General features: G+C 49.6%; 1 protein-coding gene across 1 annotated transcript in view; it reads left to right on the top strand.

Moving 5' to 3' along the window:
- st6galnac3 (ST6 (alpha-N-acetyl-neuraminyl-2,3-beta-galactosyl-1,3)-N-acetylgalactosaminide alpha-2,6-sialyltransferase 3) overlaps positions 1-19,587 on the top strand; it is a 125,307-nt gene extending 105,720 nt beyond the window's left edge. Inside the window, exons 5-6 of the mRNA XM_041842951.2 lie at positions 10,029-10,136; positions 18,150-19,587. Coding sequence (XP_041698885.1) covers positions 10,029-10,136; positions 18,150-18,339 — 298 coding nt within the window. The 3' untranslated portion in view covers positions 18,340-19,587. The remainder of the gene's footprint in view (positions 1-10,028; positions 10,137-18,149) is intronic.
- The last annotated feature ends 1,870 nt before the right edge of the window (positions 19,588-21,457 follow it).

Below are 21,457 nucleotides of genomic sequence, written 5' to 3'. Positions count from 1 at the left end.
CCTGACTGAGGGTGTAGAACCCCGACTGAGGGTGTAGAACCCTGACTGCGTCCTTATGAGGGTGCAGAACCCTGACTGAGGGTGCAGAACCCTGACTGAGGGTGCAGAACCCTGACTGAGGGTGCAGAACCCCGACTGAGGGTGTAGAACCCCGACTGAGGGTGTAGAACCCTGACTGAGGGTGTAGAACCCTGACTGCGTCCTTATGAGGGTGCAGAACCCCGACTGAGGGTGCAGAACCCCGACTGAGGGTGCAGAACCCCGACTGAGGGTGCAGAACCCCGACTGAGGGTGCAGAACCCTGACTGAGGGTGCAGAACCCTGACTGAGGGTGCAGAACCCTGACTGAGGGTGTAGAACCCTGACTGAGGGTGTAGAACCCTGACTGAGGGTGCAGAACCCTGACTGAGGGTGTAGAACCCCGACTGAGGGTGCAGAACCCCGACTGAGGGTGCAGAACCCCGACTGAGGGTGCAGAACCCCGACTGAGGGTGCAGAACCCTGACTGAGGGTGTAGAACCCTGATTGAGGGTGCAGAACCCTGACTGAGGGTGCAGAACCCTGACTATGTCCTTATGAGGGTGCAGAACCCTGACTGAAGGTGCAGAACCCTGACTGAGGGTGCAGAACCCCGACTGAGGGTGTAGAACCCCGACTGAGGGTGTAGAACCCTGACTGAGGGTGTAGAACCCTGACTGCGTCCTTATGAGGGTGCAGATCCCCGACTGAGGGTGCAGAACCCCGACTGAGGGTGCAGAACCCTGACTGAGGGTGCAGAACCCTGACTGAGGGTGCAGAACCCTGACTGAGGGTGCAGAACCCTGACTGAGGGTGCAGAACCCTGACTGAGGGTGTAGAACCCTGACTGAGGGTGTAGAACCCTGACTGAGGGTGCAGAACCCTGACTGAGGGTGTAGAACCCCGACTGAGGGTGCAGAACCCCGACTGAGGGTGTAGAACCCTGACTGAGGGTGCAGAACCCTGACTGAGGGTGTAGAACCCTGACTGAGGGTGTAGAACCCCGACTGAGGGTGTAGAACCCTGACTGAGGGTGTAGAACCCTGACTGCGTCCTTATGAGGGTGCAGAACCCTGACTGAGGGTGCAGAACCCCGACTGAGGGTGTAGAACCCCGACTGAGGGTGTAGAACCCTGACTGAGGGTGTAGAACCCCGACTGAGGGTGTAGAACCCTGACTGAGGGTGTAGAACCCTGACTGCGTCCTTATGAGGGTGCAGAACCCTGACTGAGGGTGCAGAACCCTGACTGAGGGTGCAGAACCCCTGACTGAGGGTGCAGAACCCCCGACTGAGGGTTTAGAACCCCCGACTGAGGGTGTAGAACCCTGACTGAGGGTGTAGAACCCTGACTGCGTCCTTATGAGGGTGCAGAACCCCCGACTGAGGGTGCAGAACCCCGACTGAGGGTGCAGAACCCTGACTGAGGGTGCAGAACCCTGACTGAGGGTGCAGAACCTGACTGAGGGTGCAGAACCCTGACTGAGGGTGTAGAACCCTGACTGAGGGTGCAGAACCCTGACTGAGGGTGCAGAACCCCGACTGAGGGTGCAGAACCCCGACTGAGGGTGCAGAACCCCGACTGAGGGTGCAGAACCCCGACTGAGGGTGCAGAACCCTGACTGAGGGTGTAGAACCCTGATTGAGGGTGCAGAACCCTGACTGAGGGTGCAGAACCCTGACTATGTCCTTATGAGGGTGCAGAACCCTGACTGAGGGTGCAGAACCCTGACTGAGGGTGCAGAACCCCGACTGAGGGTGTAGAACCCCGACTGAGGGTGTAGAACCCTGACTGAGGGTGTAGAACCCTGACTGCGTCCTTATGAGGGTGCAGAACCCCGACTGAGGGTGCAGAACCCTGACTGAGGGTGCAGAACCCTGACTGAGGGTGCAGAACCCTGACTGAGGGTGCAGAACCCTGACTGAGGGTGTAGAACCCTGACTGAGGGTGCAGAACCCTGACTGAGGGTGTAGAACCCTGACTGAGGGTGCAGAACCCCGACTGAGGGTGCAGAACCCCGACTGAGGGTGCAGAACCCCGACTGAGGGTGCAGAACCCCGACTGAGGGTGTAGAACCCTGACTGAGGGTGCAGAACCCTGACTGAGGGTGTAGAACCCTGACTGAGGGTGCAGAACCCTGACTGAGGGTGCAGAACCCTGACAGAGGGTGTAGAACCCTGACTGAGGGTGTAGAACCCTGACTGAGGGTGCAGAACCCCGACTGAGGGTGCAGAACCCTGACTGAGGGTGCAGAACCCTGACTGAGGGTGTAGAACCCTGACTGAGGGTGCAGAACCCTGACTGAGGGTGTAGAACCCTGACTGACTGAGGGTTTAGAACCCTGACTGAGGGTGCAGAACCCGACTGTGTCCTTATGAGGGTGTAGAACCCTGACTGAGGGTGCAGAACCCTGACTGAGGGTGTAGAACCCTGACTGAGGGTGTAGAACCCTGACTGAGGGTGCAGAACCCTGACTGAGGGTGCAGAACCCTGACTGAGGGTGTAGAACCCTGACTGAGGGTGTAGAACCCTGACTGAGGGTGCAGAACCCTGACTGAGGGTGCAGAACCCGACTGTGTCCTTATGAGGGTGTAGAACCCTGACTGAGGGTACAGAAACCCTGACTGAGGGTGTAGAACCCTGACTGAGGGTGCAGAACCCTGACTGAGGGTGTAGAACCCTGACTATGTCCTTATGAGGGTGTAGAACCCTGACTGAGGGTGCAGAACCCTGACTGCGTCCTTATGAGGGTGCAGAACCCCGACTGAGGGTGCAGAACCCCGACTGAGGGTGCAGAACCCTGACTGAGGGTGCAGAACCCTGACTGAGGGTGCAGAACCCTGACTGAGGGTGCAGAACCCTGACTGAGGGTGTAGAACCCTGACTGAGGGTGCAGAACCCTGACTGAGGGTGTAGAACCCTGACTGAGGGTGCAGAACCCCGACTGAGGGTGCAGAACCCCGACTGAGGGTGCAGAACCCCGACTGAGGGTGTAGAATCCCGACTGAGGGTGCAGAACCCCGACTGAGGGTGCAGAACCCCGACTGAGGGTGCAGAACCCTGACTGAGGGTGTAGAACCCTGACTGAGGGTGTAGAACCCTGACTGAGGGTGCAGAACCCCGACTGAGGGTGCAGAACCCCGACTGAGGGTGTAGAACCCTGACTGAGGGTGCAGAACCCCGACTGAGGGTGCAGAACCCTGACTGAGGGTGCAGAACCCTGACTGAGGGTGCAGAACCCTGACTGAGGGTGCAGAACCCTGACTGAGGGTGTAGAACCCTGACTGACTGAGGGTGTAGAACCCTGACTGAGGGTGCAGAACCCTGACTGAGGGTGCAGAACCCGACTGTGTCCTTATGAGGGTGTAGAACCCTGACTGAGGGTGCAGAACCCTGACTGAGGGTGCAGAACCCTGACTGAGGGTGTAGAACCCTGACTGAGGGTGTAGAACCCTGACTGAGGGTGCAGAACCCTGACTGAGGGTGTAGAACCCTGACTGAGGGTGTAGAACCCTGACTGAGGGTGTAGAACCCTGACTGAGGGTGCAGAACCCTGACTGAGGGTGTAGAACCCTGACTGAGGGTGCAGAACCCTGACTGAGGGTGTAGAACCCTGACTGAGGGTGTAGAACCCTGACTGAGGGTGCAGAACCCTGACTGAGGGTGTAGAACCCTGGCTGAGGGTGCAGAACCCTGACTGAGGGTGCAGAACCCTGACTGAGGGTGTAGAACCCTGACTGAGGGTGTAGAACCCTGACTGAGGGTGTAGAACCCTGACTGAGGGTGCAGAACCCTGACTGAGGGTGTAGAACCCTGACTGAGGGTGCAGAACCCTGACTGAGGGTGCAGAACCCTGACTGAGGGTGCAGAACCCTGACTGAGGGTGCCATTTGGGATGCAGACCATGTCATTATGTGGTCTTCTCCTTCAGAGAGACAATGTGGAATAATAATAATAAGCCATTTAGCAGACACTTTTATCCAAAGTGACTTACAGTCATGCGTGCATACCTTTTACCTATGGGTGGTCCCGGGAATCTAACCCATTACCATGGAGTTACAAGCACCATGCTCTACCAACTAAGCTACAGAGGACCAGTTGTGTTCTGTAAAGACTGTCCCATGGGAAGACAGAAAGATAGACTGTAACTCATTTCTCCTGAACACAGCTATTCACCCCAACCCAACCTAACATAGCAGACGCCTGAAACACCTCTGTTGGGGACTCAGCGGAGGCTAACCCCAACCCAACACTGAGCCGTGTGTTATACACAATACTGAGGAGAAGGAAAGGTAGAAAGTGGTGGAGAGGAGAGGAGAGGAGAGGAGAGGAGAGGAGAGGAGAGGAGAGGAGAGGAGAGGAGAGGAGAGGAGAGGAGAGGAGAGGACATGAGAGGACAGGAGAGGAGAGGAGAGGAGAGATAGAGGACAGGTGGTTGTCTCTGATGTCTGAGTTTCAGATCGATGCGTTGCTGTTAAAGTAATGTGACTGGCTGGCACAGGGTTCCATAGAATAAGATAGAATAGCTGATTCAACGCCAGACCTTTAACAGAGTGACTGACAGAGTTGGTCTGCTCTGATGAAGGGCTGGAGGAGGAGGAGGTGGTGATGAGAGAGAGAGAGAGAGAGAGAGAGAGAGAGAGAGAGAGAGAGAGAGAGAGAGAGAGAGAGAGAGAGAGAGAGAGAGAGAGAGAGAGAGAGAGAGAGAGAGAGAGAGAGAGAGAGAGAGAGAGAGAGAGAGAGAGAGAGAGAGAGAGAGACATAGAGACATAGAGAGAGAGAGAGAGAGAGAGAGAGAGAGAGAGAGAGAGAGAGAGAGAGAGAGAGAGAGGTTGGTGTTGATTGAATGTCAGGCCTGGAAATGGCTGGCAGTGACTCGGCAGCAGGCTGAAACAGGTTTCTGGATGGGGGGAAAGATGGATGACTGAGATGACTGCATCATTCCTGACCTGAGATCAGTGTAGTCTTCAACACAGTCACTGTTCTCGCTGGTATTACACACAACCCTGACCTGAGTAGATTATACCGAACAGCATTCATATCAGGACTGATCTCTCGCTCTTTCTGCCTGTGGGTTAGGCTTAGCATGTAGACTAGAACACAGTCCTACACTCTCCCCCTCTCAGCCTGTCAGCCTCTTCCTCTCTCTCTATCAGCCTGTCAGCCTCTCTCTATCAGCCTGTCAGCCTCTTCCTCTCTCCCTCTCAGCCTGTCAGCCTCTTCCTCTCTCCCTCTCAGCCTGTCAGCCTCTTCCTCTCTCCCTCTCAGCCTGTCAGCCTCTTCCTCTCTCCCTCTCAGCCTGTCAGCCTCTTCCTCTCTCTCTCTCAGCCTGTCAGCCTCTTCCTCTCTCCCTATCAACCTGTCAGCCTCTTCCTCTCTCTCTATCAGCCTGTCAGCCTCTTCCTCTCTCCCTCTCAGCCTGTCAGCCTCTTCCTCTCTCCCTCTCAGCCTGTCAGCCTCTTCCTCTCTCCCTCTCAGCCTGTCAGCCTCTTCCTCTCTCTCTCAGCCTGTCAGCCTCTTCCTCTCTCTCTCTCAGCCTGTCAGCCTGTCAGCCTCTCTCTATCAGCCTGTCAGCCTGTCAGCCTCTCCCTATCAGCCTGTCAGCCTCTTCCTCTCTCCCTATCAGCCTGTCAGCCTCTTCCTCTCTCTCTATCAGCCTGTCAGCCTCTTCCTCTCTCCCTATCAACCTGTCAGCCTCTTCCTCTCTCTCTATCAGCCTGTCAGCCTCTCCCTCTCCCCCTCTCAGCCTGTCAGCCTCTCCCTCTCTCCCTACCAGCCTCTCCCTCTCTCTCTATCAGCCTGTCAGCCTCTCCCTCTCTCCCTACCAGCCTCTCCCTCTCTCTCTATCAGCCTGTCAGCCTCTCCCTCTCTCCCTACCAGCCTCTCCCTCTCTCTCTATCAGCCTGTCAGCCTCTCCCTCTCTCCCTATCAGCCTGTCAGCCTCTACCTCTCTCTCTATCAGCCTGTCAGCCTCTCCCTCTCTCTCTATCAGCCTGTCAGCCTCTCCCTCTCTCTCTATCAGCCTGTCAGCCTCTCCCTCTCTCTCTATCAGCCTGTCAGCCTCTACCTCTCTCTCTATCAGCCTGTCAGCCTCTCCCTCTCTCTCTATCAGCCTGTCAGCCTCTCCCTCTCTCTCTATCAGCCTGTCAGCCTCTACCTCTCTCTCTATCAGCCTGTCAGCCTCTCCCTCTCTCTCTATCAGCCTGTCAGCCTCTTCCTCTCTCCCTATCAGCCTGTCAGCCTCTTCCTCTCTCTCTATCAGCCTGTCAGCCTCTTCCTCTCTCCCTATCAACCTGTCAGCCTCTTCCTCTCTCTCTCTCTATCAGCCTGTCAGCCTCTACCTCTCTCTCTATCAGCCTGTCAGCCTCTCCCTCTCTCTCTATCAGCCTGTCAGCCTCTCCCTCTCTCTCTATCAGCCTGTCAGCCTCTCCCTCTCTCTCTATCAGCCTGTCAGCCTCTCCCTCTCTCTCTCTCAGCCTGTCAGCCTCTCCCTCTCCCCCTCTCAGCCTGTCAGCCTCTCCCTCTCCCCCTGTCAGCCTCTTCCTCTCTCCCTATCAGCCTGTCAGCCTCTTCCTCTCTCTCTATCAGCCTGTCAGCCTCTCCCTCTCTCTCTCTCAGCCTGTCAGCCTCTCCCTCTCCCCCTCTCAGCCTGTCAGCCTCTCCCTCTCCCCCTGTCAGCCTCTTCCTCTCTCCCTATCAGCCTGTCAGCCTCTTCCTCTCTCCCTATCAGCCTGTCAGCCTCTCCCTACCAGCCTCTCCCTCTCTCTCTATCAGCCTGTCAGCCTCTCCCTCTCTCCCTATCAGCCTGTCAGCCTCTCCCTCTCTCTCTATCAGCCTGTCAGCCTCTCCCTCACTCTCTATCAGCCTGTCAGCCTCTACCTCTCTCTCTATCAGCCTGTCAGCCTCTCCCTCTCTCTCTATCAGCCTGTCAGCCTCTACCTCTCTCTCTATCAACCTGTCAGCCTCTTCCTCTCTCTCTATCAGCCTGTCAGCCTCTCCCTCTCCCCCTCTCAGCCTGTCAGCCTCTCCCTCTCTCCCTACCAGCCTCTCCCTCTCTCTCTATCAGCCTGTCAGCCTCTCCCTCTCTCTCTATCAGCCTGTCAGCCTCTCCCTCTCCCCCTCTCAGCCTGTCAGCCTCTCCCTCTCTCTCTATCAGCCTGTCAGCCTCTCCCTCTCTCCCTCTCAGCCTATCAGCCTCTTCCTCTCTCCCTACCAGTCTCTCCCTCTCAGAGGTGGGGGAGAGTGAGGAGGAAGAGGGGGTGGGAGAGAGAGGTTGGGGAGAGAGGGGGGAGGAAGAGTGGGTTGGGGAGAGAGAGAGAGGGGGAGAGAGGTAGGGAGAGAAATAAACCTGATTTATTTAAAGCCCCAGTGCATTAAAAATTGTGTTTTTCCTGTGTTTTGTATCATATTGTAGAACAGCTGATGAAACTAACACTGTAAAAGTGTGAATTATTTTATCAGTGTTATTTCCTGAAAGTTGCTGGTTGAAAACACAACCTACACAGGACCTTCTAATCAGCCTGTTTGAGTGGGCAGGAGTTTCGCCTTGCCTGGTGACATCACCAGGCGGTAGATTGGTTGTTAGACGAATAACAAAGAGAGTTCCAAACCTCTCTGCCAATAACAGCTAGTTTTACTTTTTCCCCTCCCCACTCAGACCACTCCCAGACAGTCCTAGCAAAATTATTGTTTGAGAATTTTTTTTAACAAAAAAGCCATTTTTGTCAATTTAATTATTACGGTAAGGTACTTAATGCTGCAATATGTAACTTTTTGGGCGATCCACCAAATTCCAATAGAAATGTGAGTTATAGATCTGTCATTCTCATTGAAAGCAAGTCTAAGAAGCGGTAGATCTGTTCTATGTGGGTTATTTCTATGCTTCCCGTTCTTAAGTTTAGTTTTTTCGTCTTTTGCTTTAGGTTTTGTACACCAGCTTCAAACTGCTGAAAATACAATATCTTTGGTAATGGAAAATATATTTCACAGCGGTTTAGATTATACAATGATTCGCTACACTATACTTGCTTGTTTAGTCACATAAACTGAAATTAAGCGAAGTATTATAATTTTAGCAACCAGGAAATGGCGCAGTGATTTCTGCATAGGGCATCTTTAATTGTTACCCAGAAATGATATTGATATAAAAACTGCTGCATTGGGTCTTTTTTAAAGTATTGATTTTCCTCAGTCTGAAGCCTGTAGCACAGATTGCACCAAACAAACAGTGTTTATCACGTTTAATTTTAACAACAGTGACTGGCTTCTGCAGGGGTCAGACAGGCCAGTGAAGTGTCAGGGATGCGTCGGGGCAGACAGGCCAGTGAAGTGTCAGGGATGCGTCGGGGCAGACAGGCCAGTGAAGTGTCAGGGATGCGTCGGGGCAGACAGGCCAGTGAAGTGTCAGGGATGCGTCCCAAATGGCACCTGGTCAACAGGATGCCATTTAGGACGTAGACAGGGAAAGCCGAGTTACAGCCCCGATGTTAACGTCGGTCCTTAATCTCAGCCCCGATGTTAACGTCGGTCCTTAATCTCAGCCCCGATGTTAACGTCGGTCCATAATCTCAGCCCCGATGTTAACGTCGGTCCTTAATCTCAGCCCCGATGTTAACGTCGGTCCTTAATCTCAGCCCCGGCGTACGCCGGTCCCTAATCTCAGCCCCGATGTTACCTTTGGTCTCTAATCTCAGCCCTGATGTAACGCGTGGTCCTTAATCTCAGCCCCGATGTTAACGTCGGTCCTTAATCTCAGCCCCGATGTTAACGTCGGTCATTAATCTCAGCCCCGATGTTAACGTCGGTCATTAATCTCAGCCCCGATGTTAACGCCGGTCTCAATCTCAGCCCCGGCGTCCCGGTCATTAATCTCAGCCCCGGCGTTAACGCCGGTCATTAATCTCAGCCCCGATGTTACGCGTGGTCATTAATCTCAGCCCCGGTGTTAACGCTGTCCCTAATCTCAGCCCCGGTGTTAACGTCGGTCATTAATCTCAGCCCCGATGTTAACGCTGGTCAATCTCAGCCCCGGCGTTAACGCTGGTCATTAATCTCAGCCCCGATGTCGCTGGTCATTAATCTCAGCCCCGATGTTGACGTCGGTCATTAATCTCAGCCCCGGTGTTAACGCCGGTCGCAATCTCAGCCCGGTGTTACGCGTGGTCATTAATCTCAGCCCCGGCGTTAACGCCGGTCATTAATCTCAGCCCCGATGTTAACGCCGGTCATTAATCTCAGCCCCGATGTTACGCGTGGTCATTAATCTCAGCCCCGATGTTACCTTTGGTCCTTAATCTCAGCCCTGATGTTAACGTCGGTCCTTAATCTCAGCCCCGATGTTAACGTCGGTCCTTAATCTCAGCCCTGATGTTAACGTCGGTCATTAATCTCAGCCCTGATGTTAACGTCGGTCATTAATCTCAGCCCCGATGTTAACGTCGGTCATTAATCTCAGCCCCGATGTTAACGTCGGTCATTAATCTCAGCCCTGATGTTACCTTTGGTCCTTAATCTCAGCCCCGATGTTACCTTTGGTCCTTAATCTCAGCCCCGATGTTACCTTTGGTCCTTAATCTCAGCCCCGATGTTAACGTCGGTCATTAATCTCAGCCCCGATGTTACCTTTGGTCCTTAATCTCAGCCCCGATGTTAACGTCGGTCATTAATCTCAGCCCTGATGTTACCTTTGGTCCTTAATCTCAGCCCCGATGTTACCTTTGGTCCTTAATCTCAGCCCCGATGTTACCTTTGGTCCTTAATCTCAGCCCCGATGTTAACGTCGGTCATTAATCTCAGCCCCGATGTTAACGTCGGTCATTAATCTCAGACTCGATGTTATCTTTGGTCAGAGGAAAAGCAATTTGATTTCTCTGCCTCAGAAAACAAAGCATGGCATGGATAAACATATGGCATTGACCTCCAACTCCAACCAAGTGAAAAAATAAGATTTGTGTGTGATTTGTGATCTCACCCCTCGTCTCTCTGTCTCGCTCCCTGTGTGTGTGTGTCCAGGATCCAGTCTGGATCGTACCTCAGTACCGGTTGGTTCACTCTGATCCTGGCCATGGACATGTGTAAAGAGATCCACGTCTACGGCATGATCAACGACACCTACTGCAGGTAAGATACAGACTGATGGATTTACTTAACTGTTCTTCAATAGGCACACAGAAACAGTAAGCCTCCAGACATTAACACCATGTCCCTATTCCCAACACAGTTGACTAACTTTCGCCAGAGCCCATTTTTGACAAAGTCACAATCTTACCTATTTGTCACAGATTTTCTGCAGAAATTTGAATATACCTACAATTTCACAGTCACAGCACCCCCCACCCCACCCCACCCCACCCCACCGCCCTTACCAATATCCACATCCACTGTAGGAATGGAGTATCAATGTAATGGCTGTAAATACATATAGAGTGACTGTCTGCAGCGTTGAATAGCATTATGTCTGCGGCAGCATTCCAAATGGCACCCTATTCCCTATGTAGTGTACTACCGTTGACCAGAGCCCTATGGGCGTCCCTGTGGACCCTGGTCAAAACTAGTGCACTACATAGGGAATAGGGTGCCATTTGGGACTTCCTATTGAATAGCATTATGTCTCCATACTTAAGATAGTGTTGGTTAGCTGCCTGGTCTTATTCTCAGCAGAACTGCTACACTTCATCCTTATCAACTATTCATTATGTTTGTCCAAGGTCCCAGGGGGATGTGTGTGTGTGTGTGTGTGTGTGTGTGTGTGTGTGTGTGTGTGTGTGTGGATTATCCCCCACTGTGAGGCAGTGGGAGGGAGGACACCTTGTTGGACACCTTGTTGGACACCTTGTTGGACACCTTGTTGGACACCTTGTTGTAGCTTCAGGCTCAGTTGTTCCACAACATTGTGATGATGGAAACTGGACTCCTCTCTGTCTCTGTCTCTGTCTCTGTCTCTGTCCCTGTCCCTGTCCCTGTCCCTGTCCCTGTCCCTGTCCCTGTCCCTGTCCCTGTCCCTGTCTCTGTCTGTCTCTGTCTCTGTCTCTGTCTCTGTCTCTGTCTCTGTCTCTCTCTGTCTCTGTCTCTGTCTCTGTCCCTGTCTCTGTCTCTGTCTCTGTCTCTGTCTCTGTCTCTGTCTCTGTGTCTCTGTGTCTCTGTGTCTCTGTGTCTGTCTGATAAACACACACAGGAAGGATATTGTCAGGTTAGAAGAGCCTTGTTGACTTCCCATTGTCAGTCCAATACACATCTCTTTCCTTCCTTCCTCTTCCTGTCAGAGAGAGGAAATGATGTTCCTAATTTACAGCTCTGTGAAGGATAGTGACTGTGTGTGTGTGCAAGTTTGTGTACCTTTATTTCAACAGGAAGTCATATTGAGACTAAAGTCTCTTTTGCAAATGAGCCCAGGCAAGATAAACATAGACAATAAGATACAAAACACAGTCGATTAAAGGAGCACTATGCAGAAATCGCTCCGCCATTTTCTGGTTGCTAAAACTCTAGTAGTTTATGGGACAAAATAAGATCGTATAGTTTAGAGAATCATTGTTCCGTCTAAACTGCTGTGAAATATATTTTCCAAAAATGTGACCCACCAATTGGATTCGGTCATATGCAGCAATATTTGAAATGGTGTTCTTTACATTGGATAAAAGTAGAGACTCAGAGCTAGGAAATGGTATATCATACACTGCATTTGAGGAACAATGGGAAAGTAATTCTGCTTTGAAAGTTGATAAGTGGTCCTCTGTAGCTCAGTTGGTAGAGCATGGCGTTTGCAACGCCAGGGTTGTGGGTTCGATTCCCACGGGGGGCCAGTATGAAAAATAAAAAATAATGTATGCACTCACTTAACTGTAAGTCGCTCTGGATAAGAGCGTCTGCTAAAATGACTAAAATGTAAAAAATGTGTAAACGGTACAGTGAAATGGTTACTTGCATAGTGGAGTCTTTTTTGTTTAGACATGTAGCTAGCTAGCTAGCTAGCTAAACAACAAACCATAATCCCAACTCTAATGCCATGTTCAAAACAACTGGGAACTCGGAAATCTCAGACTTACGACTTCAGTGCATTCAAAACAACTGGGAACTCTGGAAAAACAACAACTTCTGACTGGGAAAAATCTATTTGAATGTTCATCCAACTCGGAATTCCAACACGGGAACTCGGGCCTCTTTCTAGAGCGCCGACTTTCCAACCTGAAGATCACTGACGTCATGATCTGAGCTAATATTTGTCAGAGTTCGCAGTTGTTTTGAACGCTTAAATACTTTTTGAAGGTAGCTAAAGCTAACAAACTAGGTTCAATGTTAGCTAGCTAGCTAACATTAGGCTATAACTAGCAATGCAAATGGCTTTCTGAGATACAAATAATATTACAACACAGATCATACATGTACAGTGGGGAAAAAAAGTATTTAGTCAGCCACCAATTGTGCAAGTTCTCCCACTTAAAAAGATGAGAGAGGCCTGTAATTTTCATCATAGGTACACATCAACTATGACAGACAAAATGAGAAGAAAAAAAAATCCAGAAAATCACATTGTAGGATTTTTAATGAATTTATTAGCAAATTATGGTGGAAAATAAGTATTTGGTCACCTACAAACAAGCAAGATTTCTTTAGCTAGCCAGCCAGCCAACGTTAGCTAGCTAACTAACAGTACACTTTAACTTGCAATCAATACTACTTTCTGACAAAATAGAAACATATAATATTTGAAAATTTAGCTAGCTAGACTATCTTACCCGTACACATGGATGGACGCTTCTCCCTCTCTGTCACGGATGCCATGGTTGCCCTTAGTTTGAAGATGTAATCCGGAGACTGGTGTTTTATACAACAGCCTTCTGTGTTCTCTTTTGGACTCTCCGCATTTGGCAATCATCTCTCTGCTTCCACCGGGCATTCCACTGATTTCAAAACTCGCTCAACATCTTCCGTTTCTTTCCCACCACTGTCATCAGAAGAATACAATGTCTGGATCAATGAAAATGGTTTTTAACCTAAAATCAGGGATTTCCTCATTGTCTGATTCATTTTCAGAGTCAGAGAGAGTCAGCATGGCATGATCGTCCTCCAGAAAGTAATCCATCACAACGTTTTCCCACTTTTCTTTGTCGATAGCACAAAGACATCAGCAAACCATGTGTGGCTGTGTGTGTGTCTGTGTGTGTGGCTGTGTGTGTGTCTGTGTGTGTGTCTGTGTGTGTGGCTGTGTGTGTGGCTGTGTGTGTGGTTGTGTGTGTGGCTGTGTGCGTGGCTGTGTGCGTGGCTGTGTGTGTGGCTGTGTGTGTGTCTGTGTGTGTGGCTGTGTGTGTGGCTGTGTGTGTGTCTGTGTGTGTGTCTGTGTGTGTGGCTGTGTGTGTGGCTGTGTGTGTGGCTGTGTGTGTGGCTGTGTGTGTGTCTGTGTGTGTGGCTGTGTGTGTGGCTGTGTGTGTGGCTGTGTGTGTGGCTGTGTGTGTGGCTGTGTGTGTGGCTGTGTGTGTGGCTGTGTGTGTGGCTGTGTGTGTGGCTGTGTGTTCAGGATCTTTTGTCGCTGTAATATCCTGAGCCGAGGGAGACGGTGCAGAGAGAGGGAATTGAATTGATTGGTTAACAGTGTGGGACGGTGGTAAGGTGATACGGTGGTGGTGTGTAGAACAGAGCGGAGCCAATAGGCTGCTGCTGCTACTGGGGCATGGTTTAAAATGACAGCTGTGTGGATTGGACATGGTGATATGGTCATTCATCCATATTCTGGTCATTCTGGAGTAATGAAGTCAAACTGTAATAAAGCTGTCAGTCTTTAATATGGAGACTAGGGTCTAGGGTCGGATGGTATCCAGCTTTTCATATCTTTCTCTCATCCTGGGATTTACGGTATTACCGGCGTAGTACACAAGGGGGCGCCAAGAAACGTAAAAAAGCCCGTTGGCCGTCTATTACCAGAATGGTAACAAAATTAGCACAAGTCATAGCAAATTTCCATGGAGCCAACTAGCTAAATATGCTAATAAGCAAAATAAACGTTCTACCACAACTAACGTTGTTTTTGGGAAGCATATTTGATTCTGAGTTCGGACATATAAAGTTTGTATGTGAAAACTACTTCTACTATGCATAGATTCTGTTTTTCCGAACTCACTCGCACTGAAGACGGAGGCTCGCTCGGCTGGTGCTAGCACATGTGCAGATCAAACACACTGCTGGAACGCCGATTAAGGTGTTTACATGTCCTAATAATTAGAAAGATTGATCAGAAAACCAGGTGTTTTAATCGGCGTATGCTTACTTAGATTTTGACCTTATGCCGATTTAAGATAAGCAGAGTACGGTGTTTACATGACTGTTGTATAATCTGCCTACTGCCATAATCAGTTTAATATCGAATTATTAGTGTGCATGTAGAAATACTAATTGTGCAAATGAACAAAGTTTTGATGCATGCTTGTCTGAAGGAAGAACAGTACTGGCTCTGGAGCAGCATGTGTACACTCTGTGTCTGTTTGGAGTCTGGAGTCACTAGGGCAACGGGCCTGCCTGCTCTGCTCTGAGAAGAGGGGGGAGAAGAGGGGGAGGAACAGAGGGGGGAGGAGCAGAGGGGGGGGAGCAGAGGGGGGAGGAGAAGAGGGGGAGGAGCAGAGGGGGGAGGAGCAGAGGGGAGGGGGAGGAGCAGAGGGGGGAGAAGCAGAGGGGGAGAAGAGGGGGAGGAGCAGAGGGGGAGGAGCAGAGGGGGGAGAAGCAGAGGGGGAGAAGAGGGCGAGGAGCAGAGGGGGGAGAAGAAGATGGGGAGGAGCAGAGGGGGAGAATAGGGGGAGGAGCAGAGGGGGGAGAAGAAGAAGGGGAGGAGCAGAGGGGGGAGAAGAGGGGGAGGAGCAGTGGGGGGAGGAGAGGGGGAGGAGCAGACTGGCCGAGAACAGAGAGGAGGAAAAACACAAGAAAATCAAGATATCAGTGGCAGCTGTTCAGATAACTCATCTAAAGGGCTTTGACTTCTCAAACACGGCAGAAAGCTAACACAGTATGATGCACCGTCACCTTATTAATTCAGCCACTTACTTAGATAACTAGCAAGTTAAACTTAGGGGTCGTGTTAATGCAGAATTCTGCGTTTTTCACAAAGGCAAAAAAAAGATAAAATGGATAAGAAAAATCTTGCTGTGTTTTGTAAAAGCAGATCTAAAATGCTTCTTATTGTAATTTCTGCTTCAGACTAACTGTGTGCTTGAGTTGCACTTCTCCACTGGGATGAGAATTCACCAAAGGGCCTTCTATCAGCAGACAGCTCTGTCTGATGGGTAGCTGCTAGATTAACTTTAAACAAAACATTAGAAAATGTAGCTGGCTACAGTCTTTCTATGATAATCATTAGAGATATGATGGCCATGCATCGTTTTTGCAAAAAAGACCTTGCTTTTTCATTGTAAGCTCATTTACTTGTGTCTTATGAATATGAAGCTATTTTCTTTTTGATGTGTTGCACTAATGTATTTTCTGTGAAGGAAAACTACAGTCCCTGATCACTCTATTGAAGCAAAAAACCACTGTTGATATTCAATATGAAACGTGACCCCTGTCAATACACAGCTGGACTCACCTGCTCCCGTTTTGATTAAATCAACATTTTCCCTCGTCAATCTACACACAATACCCCATAATGACAAAGCGAAAACAGGTTTTTAGAAATGTTTGCACATGTATTAAAAATAAAAACCAGAAATACCTTATTTACATAAGTATTCAGACCCTTTGCTATGACATACGGAATTGAGCTCAGGTGCATCCTGTTTCTATTGATCATCCTTGAGATGTTTCTATAACTTGATTGGAGTACACCTGTGGTAAATTCTATTGATTGGACATGATTTGGAAAGGCACACACCTGTCTATATAAGGTCCCACAGTTGACAGTGCATGTCAGAGCAAAAACCAAGCCATGAGGTCGAAGGAATTGTCCGTAGAGCTCCGAGACAGGATTGTGTCGAGGCACAGATCTGGGGAAGGGTACCAAATAATGTCTGCAGCATTGAAGGTCCCCAAGAACACAGTGGCCTCCATCATTCTTAAATGGAAGAAGTTTGGAACCACCAAGACTTCCTAGATCTGGTCCCGCGGCCAAACTAAGCAATCGGGGGAGAAGGGCCTTGGTCAGGGAGGTGACCAAGAACCCAATGGTCACTCTGACAGATCTCCAGAGTTCCTATGTGGAGATGGGAGAACCTTCCAGAAGGACAACCATTACATTTACATTTTAGTCATTTAGCAGACGCTCTTATCCAGAGCGACTTACAGTTAGTGAGTGCATACATTTTCATACTTTTTTCATACTGGCCCCCCCGTGGGAAACGAACCCACAACCCTGGCGTTGCAAGCGCCATGCTCTACCAACTGAGCTACACTCCACCAATCAGGCCTTAATGGTAGAGTGGCCAGACGGAAGCCACTCCTCAGTAAAAGGCACATGACAGCCCGCTTGGAGTTTGCCAAAAGGCACCAAAAGGACTCAGACCATGAGAAACAAGATTCTCTGGTCTGATAAAACTAAGATTGACCTCTTTGGCCTGAATGCCAAGTATCACGCCTGGAGGAAACCTGGCACCATCCCTACGGTGAAGCATGGCGGTGGCAGCATCATGCTGTGGGGATGTTTTTCAGCAGCAGGGACTGGGAGATTAGTCAGGATCGAGGGAAAGATGAACGGAGCAAAGTACAGAGAGATCCTAAATGAAACCTGCTCCAGAGCGCTCAGGACCTCAGACTGGGGCAAAGGTTCACCTTCCAACAGGACAACGACCCTAAGCACACAGCCAAGACAACGCAGGAGTGGCTTCGGCCGTTGTCTTGGCTTCGGGACAAGTCTCTGAATGTCTTTGAGTGGCCCAGCCAGAGCCTGGACTTGAACCCGATCGAACATCTCTGGAGAGACCTGAAAATAGCTGTGCAGCGATGCTCCCCATCCAACCTGACAGAGCTTGAGAGGATCTGCAGAGAAGAATGGGAGAATCTCCCCAAATATAGGTGTGCCAAGCTTGTAGCGTCATACCCAAGAAGACTCAAGGCTGTAATCGCTGCCAAAGGTGCTTCAACAAAGAACTGAGTAAAGGGTCTGAATACTTATGTAAATGTCATATGTTAGTTATGATATGTCTTGGTGGTTTTATGGATTCTTCAATCACAGTGAGCTGTTTTCTGACGTGCTGTTCCAACTTTGTGTGTTTCTGTACTGTTTTAATGTTTCCCCAAGGTAAAGGCGTATGTTCTGGTTCTCTGGGTCTCTGGGTGTTTGGTTTCTTAATTTCTTTCTTAGATTTATGTACTCTTCATCAAACCATTTATTATGTTAATTTTCTTCTTAGGTTTTCAGCTTGAATTTTTAAAGTTTGTTATGTTAGCTGATATGTCCAATATACTGTTCAGGCTTTCTACTGCTAAGTTTACACCCCTCCTCTCTCCCTCCCTCTCCCTCTCCCTCTCCCTCTCCCTCTCCTCTCTCTCTCTCTCCCTCTCCCTCTCCCTCTCCCTCTCCCTCTCCCTCTCTCCCTCTCCTCCCTCTCCCTCTCTCTCCCTCTCCCTCTCCCTCTCCCTCTCCCTCTCCCTCTCCCTCTCCCTCTCCCTCTCCCTCTCTCTCTCCCTCTCCCTCTCCCTCTCCCTCTCTCCCTCTCCCTCTCCCTCTCCCTCTCCCTCTCCCTCTCCTCTCTCCTCTCTCTCTCTCTCTCCCTATCTCTCCCCTTCTCCCTCTCTCTCTCCCCCTCTCTCTCTCTCTCTCTCTCTCTCTCTCTCTCTCTCTCTCTCTCTCTCTCTCTCTCTCTCTCTCTCTCTCTCTCTCTCGCCCTCTCTCTCTCTCGCCTTCTCTCTCTCTCCTCGCCCCTCTCTCTCTCTCTCTCTCTCTCTCTCTCTCTCTCTCTCTCTCTCTCTCTCTCTCTCTCTCTCTCTCTCTCTCTCTCTCCTCTCTCTCCTCTCTCTCTCTCTCTCTCATTCCCCCTCCCCCAGGTCAGAGAGGTCCCGTACCCCTACTATGAAGCCGGTAGTCGTGATGAGTGTCTTTAACCATCTCTCTCCCCCCTCTCCCCAGGTCAGAGAGGTACCGTAAGGTCCCGTACCACTACTATGAAGCCGGTAGTCGTGATGAGTGTCTTTAACCATCTCTCTCCCCCCTCTCCCCAGGTCAGAGGGGTACCGTAAGGTCCCGTACCACTACTATGAAGCCGGTAGTCGTGATGAGTGTGCAGAGTACCTCCTCCACGAGAGTGCTCCATACGGCGGGCACCGTTTCATCACAGAGAAGGCCGTCTTCTCCAAGTGGGCCAAAACACACGCCATTAAGTTCTACAACCCGCCATGGCAACCGTCGTGACCCGGAAGGGACCGCCGAGACAGCCGGGAGGTCTGGAGGAGGGCCATTATTGATGACATCACACGGCCATGTCCACCTCATCATCCGGGGACAGGGAGAACGCAGGGCCACTACCATCACCGTGACACCAGAACTGCGTCCCAAATGGCACCCTATTCCCTACATAGTGCACTATCGGGTCCTGGTCAAAAGTAGTGCACTATGTAGGGAATAGGGTCCAGGCATGTCTCCCTCCCCTAACGTTGTCAAAATGTATATGACACTAAAATGTACAGTCAGAATGCACACATTGTTCTGCAATCCCAGCCTTTCCTTAATCCTTAATCCCAATCCCAGTCCGTCCATTACTACTGAGGCTTTAGTCTGAGGGGTTGTAAATCCCGTGCCACCGCTAGCCTGACTGCAGCACTGATAGCAGACACCCACCCTGGGCTGAAATGTAGATGGTAGAGGGTAGTCCCTCTAAGTCCATCCATGTCCTCACTGAGCCATGAACCATGAACCAAGGCCTTCTGTTCACAAAAAAAACTATCTGGCCACTGCAGGGCAGGCACATCCATCCATCCCGTTGGAGAAACAACATGAAGAAGAAACTATTTTTCCACTTCATTGAATGTCTGTTGTCATCTTCTGGAACTCTGTTGACCTCTTCTAGAACTCTGTTGTCATCTTCTGGAACTCTGTTGACCTCTTCTAGAACTCTGTTGTCATCTTCTGGAACTCTGTTGACCTCTTCTAGAACTCTGAGCTGGATGAAATGTGATGTCATAAAGGAGCTCCGGATGCAGCGGGCTTTCTTGACCTCCAATCATCTGCTGCTTTTGATGTTGTAAAATCTGTTAGAATGACAAAGGATCTGATTGACGGCTAGCTCAACTCAACAGATATGGAACCGACAAAGGAACTGTCCTTCAACTCTACAGTAGCTACACGCAGGCCACGTCCCAAATGGCACCCTATCCCCTACACAGTGCACTACTTTTAACGGGCCCTGTTCCTATTTAGTGAATAGGGTGCCATTTGGTACTTAGCCAAGTTACTTTCGATGTACTGAAGCCCTGTACAGTACAGTCTGTATCTCACAAGTATGAACTCAAACTCTCCAAGATTTTTGCCTGTTATCGATTTTTATGATTTTTATTTAATCTTTATTTAACCTTTATTTAACTAGGCAAGTTAAATATCTCTGACCAGCTACACGACTTTATTCTCTGTCCGTCTGGCTGTCCCCCCCCTGTCCGTCTGGCTGTCCCCCCGTCTGTCTGTCCTTCCTGTTAGAATTATAGGCTACCAGGGGTGCGTCCCAAATGGTAGCCTATCCCCTATATAGTGCACTTCTTTTGACCATAGGGCTGACCACAGGGCTGACCATAGGGCTGACCACAGGGCTGACCACAGGGCTGACCATAGGGCTGACCACAGGGCTCTGGTCAAAAGTAATGCACTTTATAGGGAATCGGTTTAGCATTTGGGACACAGCCCTGATAGCCTATAATTATAACTGGACGGATACATCATTAACAAACTAACCTGAAGTCCACTACATGAAACATTGTTGTACCCAGACTTCAGTGTACTCTAACTATTACACGTCGTCTTGTTCCCTTAAATCGATCAGTTCCTCCGTCCTTGTAGCTCTACACCTACCTGACCCTGGAAGTCTAGTCCATGTGTGAGTCCCAATTATAACTTGTTCACTACTTCCCACAAGTCTAAAAGCTGATTGGATTGGTGAAGGCATGGGCTAGAGGGATTTTCCACCCATGTTTCCTATACATTACCAGTCATGTCCTTTCTAATCAGTGAAACAAGTGCACACTGGGAGGAAGGGAATGAGGTTGTTGGTCTGATTTTGTCAGCTGCGTGTCTCTGTCTGTGTGATCAGTGGAATGGTATCAAATATATCAGACGCATGGTTTCCATGGTTTCCATGGTTTCCATGGTTTCCATGTGTTTGATGCCATTCCATTTACTCCTTTCCAGCCATTATTATGAGCCGTCCTCCCCTTAGCAGCCTCCACTGATATCTATCTATCTACAGTTGAAGTCGGAAGTTTACATACACCTTAGCCAAATACATTTAAACTCAGTTTTTCACAATTCCTGACATTTAATCCTAGTAAAAATTCCCTGTCTTAGGTCAGTTAGGATCACCACTTTATTTTAAGAATGTGAATTATTAATATTAATTAACGTATATTGACGGCACTACAGCATAGCATGCTTTTGTATCAGTCTCAATGTACATATTTACTATATCATGTAGATATTTTTTTTACTGTTCCAATCAGCCTGTGATTGTGATGGAAAAAGTTGGAAAAGACAAGTGCAAGTTGCCTCTCTAATGTAGCAAACCTAGATCACATCCACTAATGTGACTGTTTAGCTGAGACAGCTGTAAACATCAGGATCCCATACCACTTTCCTTATTTCAGCTCTCCTTTCTCACTTATCATGTAGCTGGCAACAAGAGAACTGAATGGCACATTAAGCGTCCATTTGTTTTCAGATTAAACTCAGAAACCATCCACAGTCCACTACTAGTCAGAAGTGTAGAGCTCTGTCGGTAACAGAAGAGGAGAGAGAGAGAGAGAGGCTGTGGATTTTAACACCCCTGTCCCATTTTAGCACCCCATCACTGTCCCTGTACCCCTCAGCGCATTAGACTCTTTAGCTCCATTTGCCTTCTGTGTGATCACAATCCATTTACAGGTCCTCTGTGTGATCACAATCCATTTACAGGTCCTCTGTGTGATCACAATCCATTTACAGGTCCTCTGTGTGATCACAATCCATTTACAGGTCCTCTGTGTGATCACAATCCATTTACAGGTCCTCTGTGTGATCACAATCCATTTACAGGCCCTCTGTGTGATCACAATCCATTTACAGGTCCTCTGTGTGATCACAATCCATTTACAGGCCCTCTGTGTGATCACAATCCATTTACAGGTCCTCTGTGTGATCACAATCCCATTTACAGGTCCTCTGTGTGATCACAATCCATTTACAGGCCCTCTGTGTGATCACAATCCATTTACAGGTCCTCTGTATGATCACAATCCATTTACAGGTCCTCTGTGTGATCACAATCCCATTTACAGGTCCTCTGTGTGAT

This window comes from Coregonus clupeaformis, chromosome 21, assembly GCF_020615455.1.
Source record: "Coregonus clupeaformis isolate EN_2021a chromosome 21, ASM2061545v1, whole genome shotgun sequence".
Lineage (NCBI taxonomy): Eukaryota > Metazoa > Chordata > Actinopteri > Salmoniformes > Salmonidae > Coregonus > Coregonus clupeaformis.
This window is presented reverse-complemented; position numbering and strand designations above follow the sequence as displayed.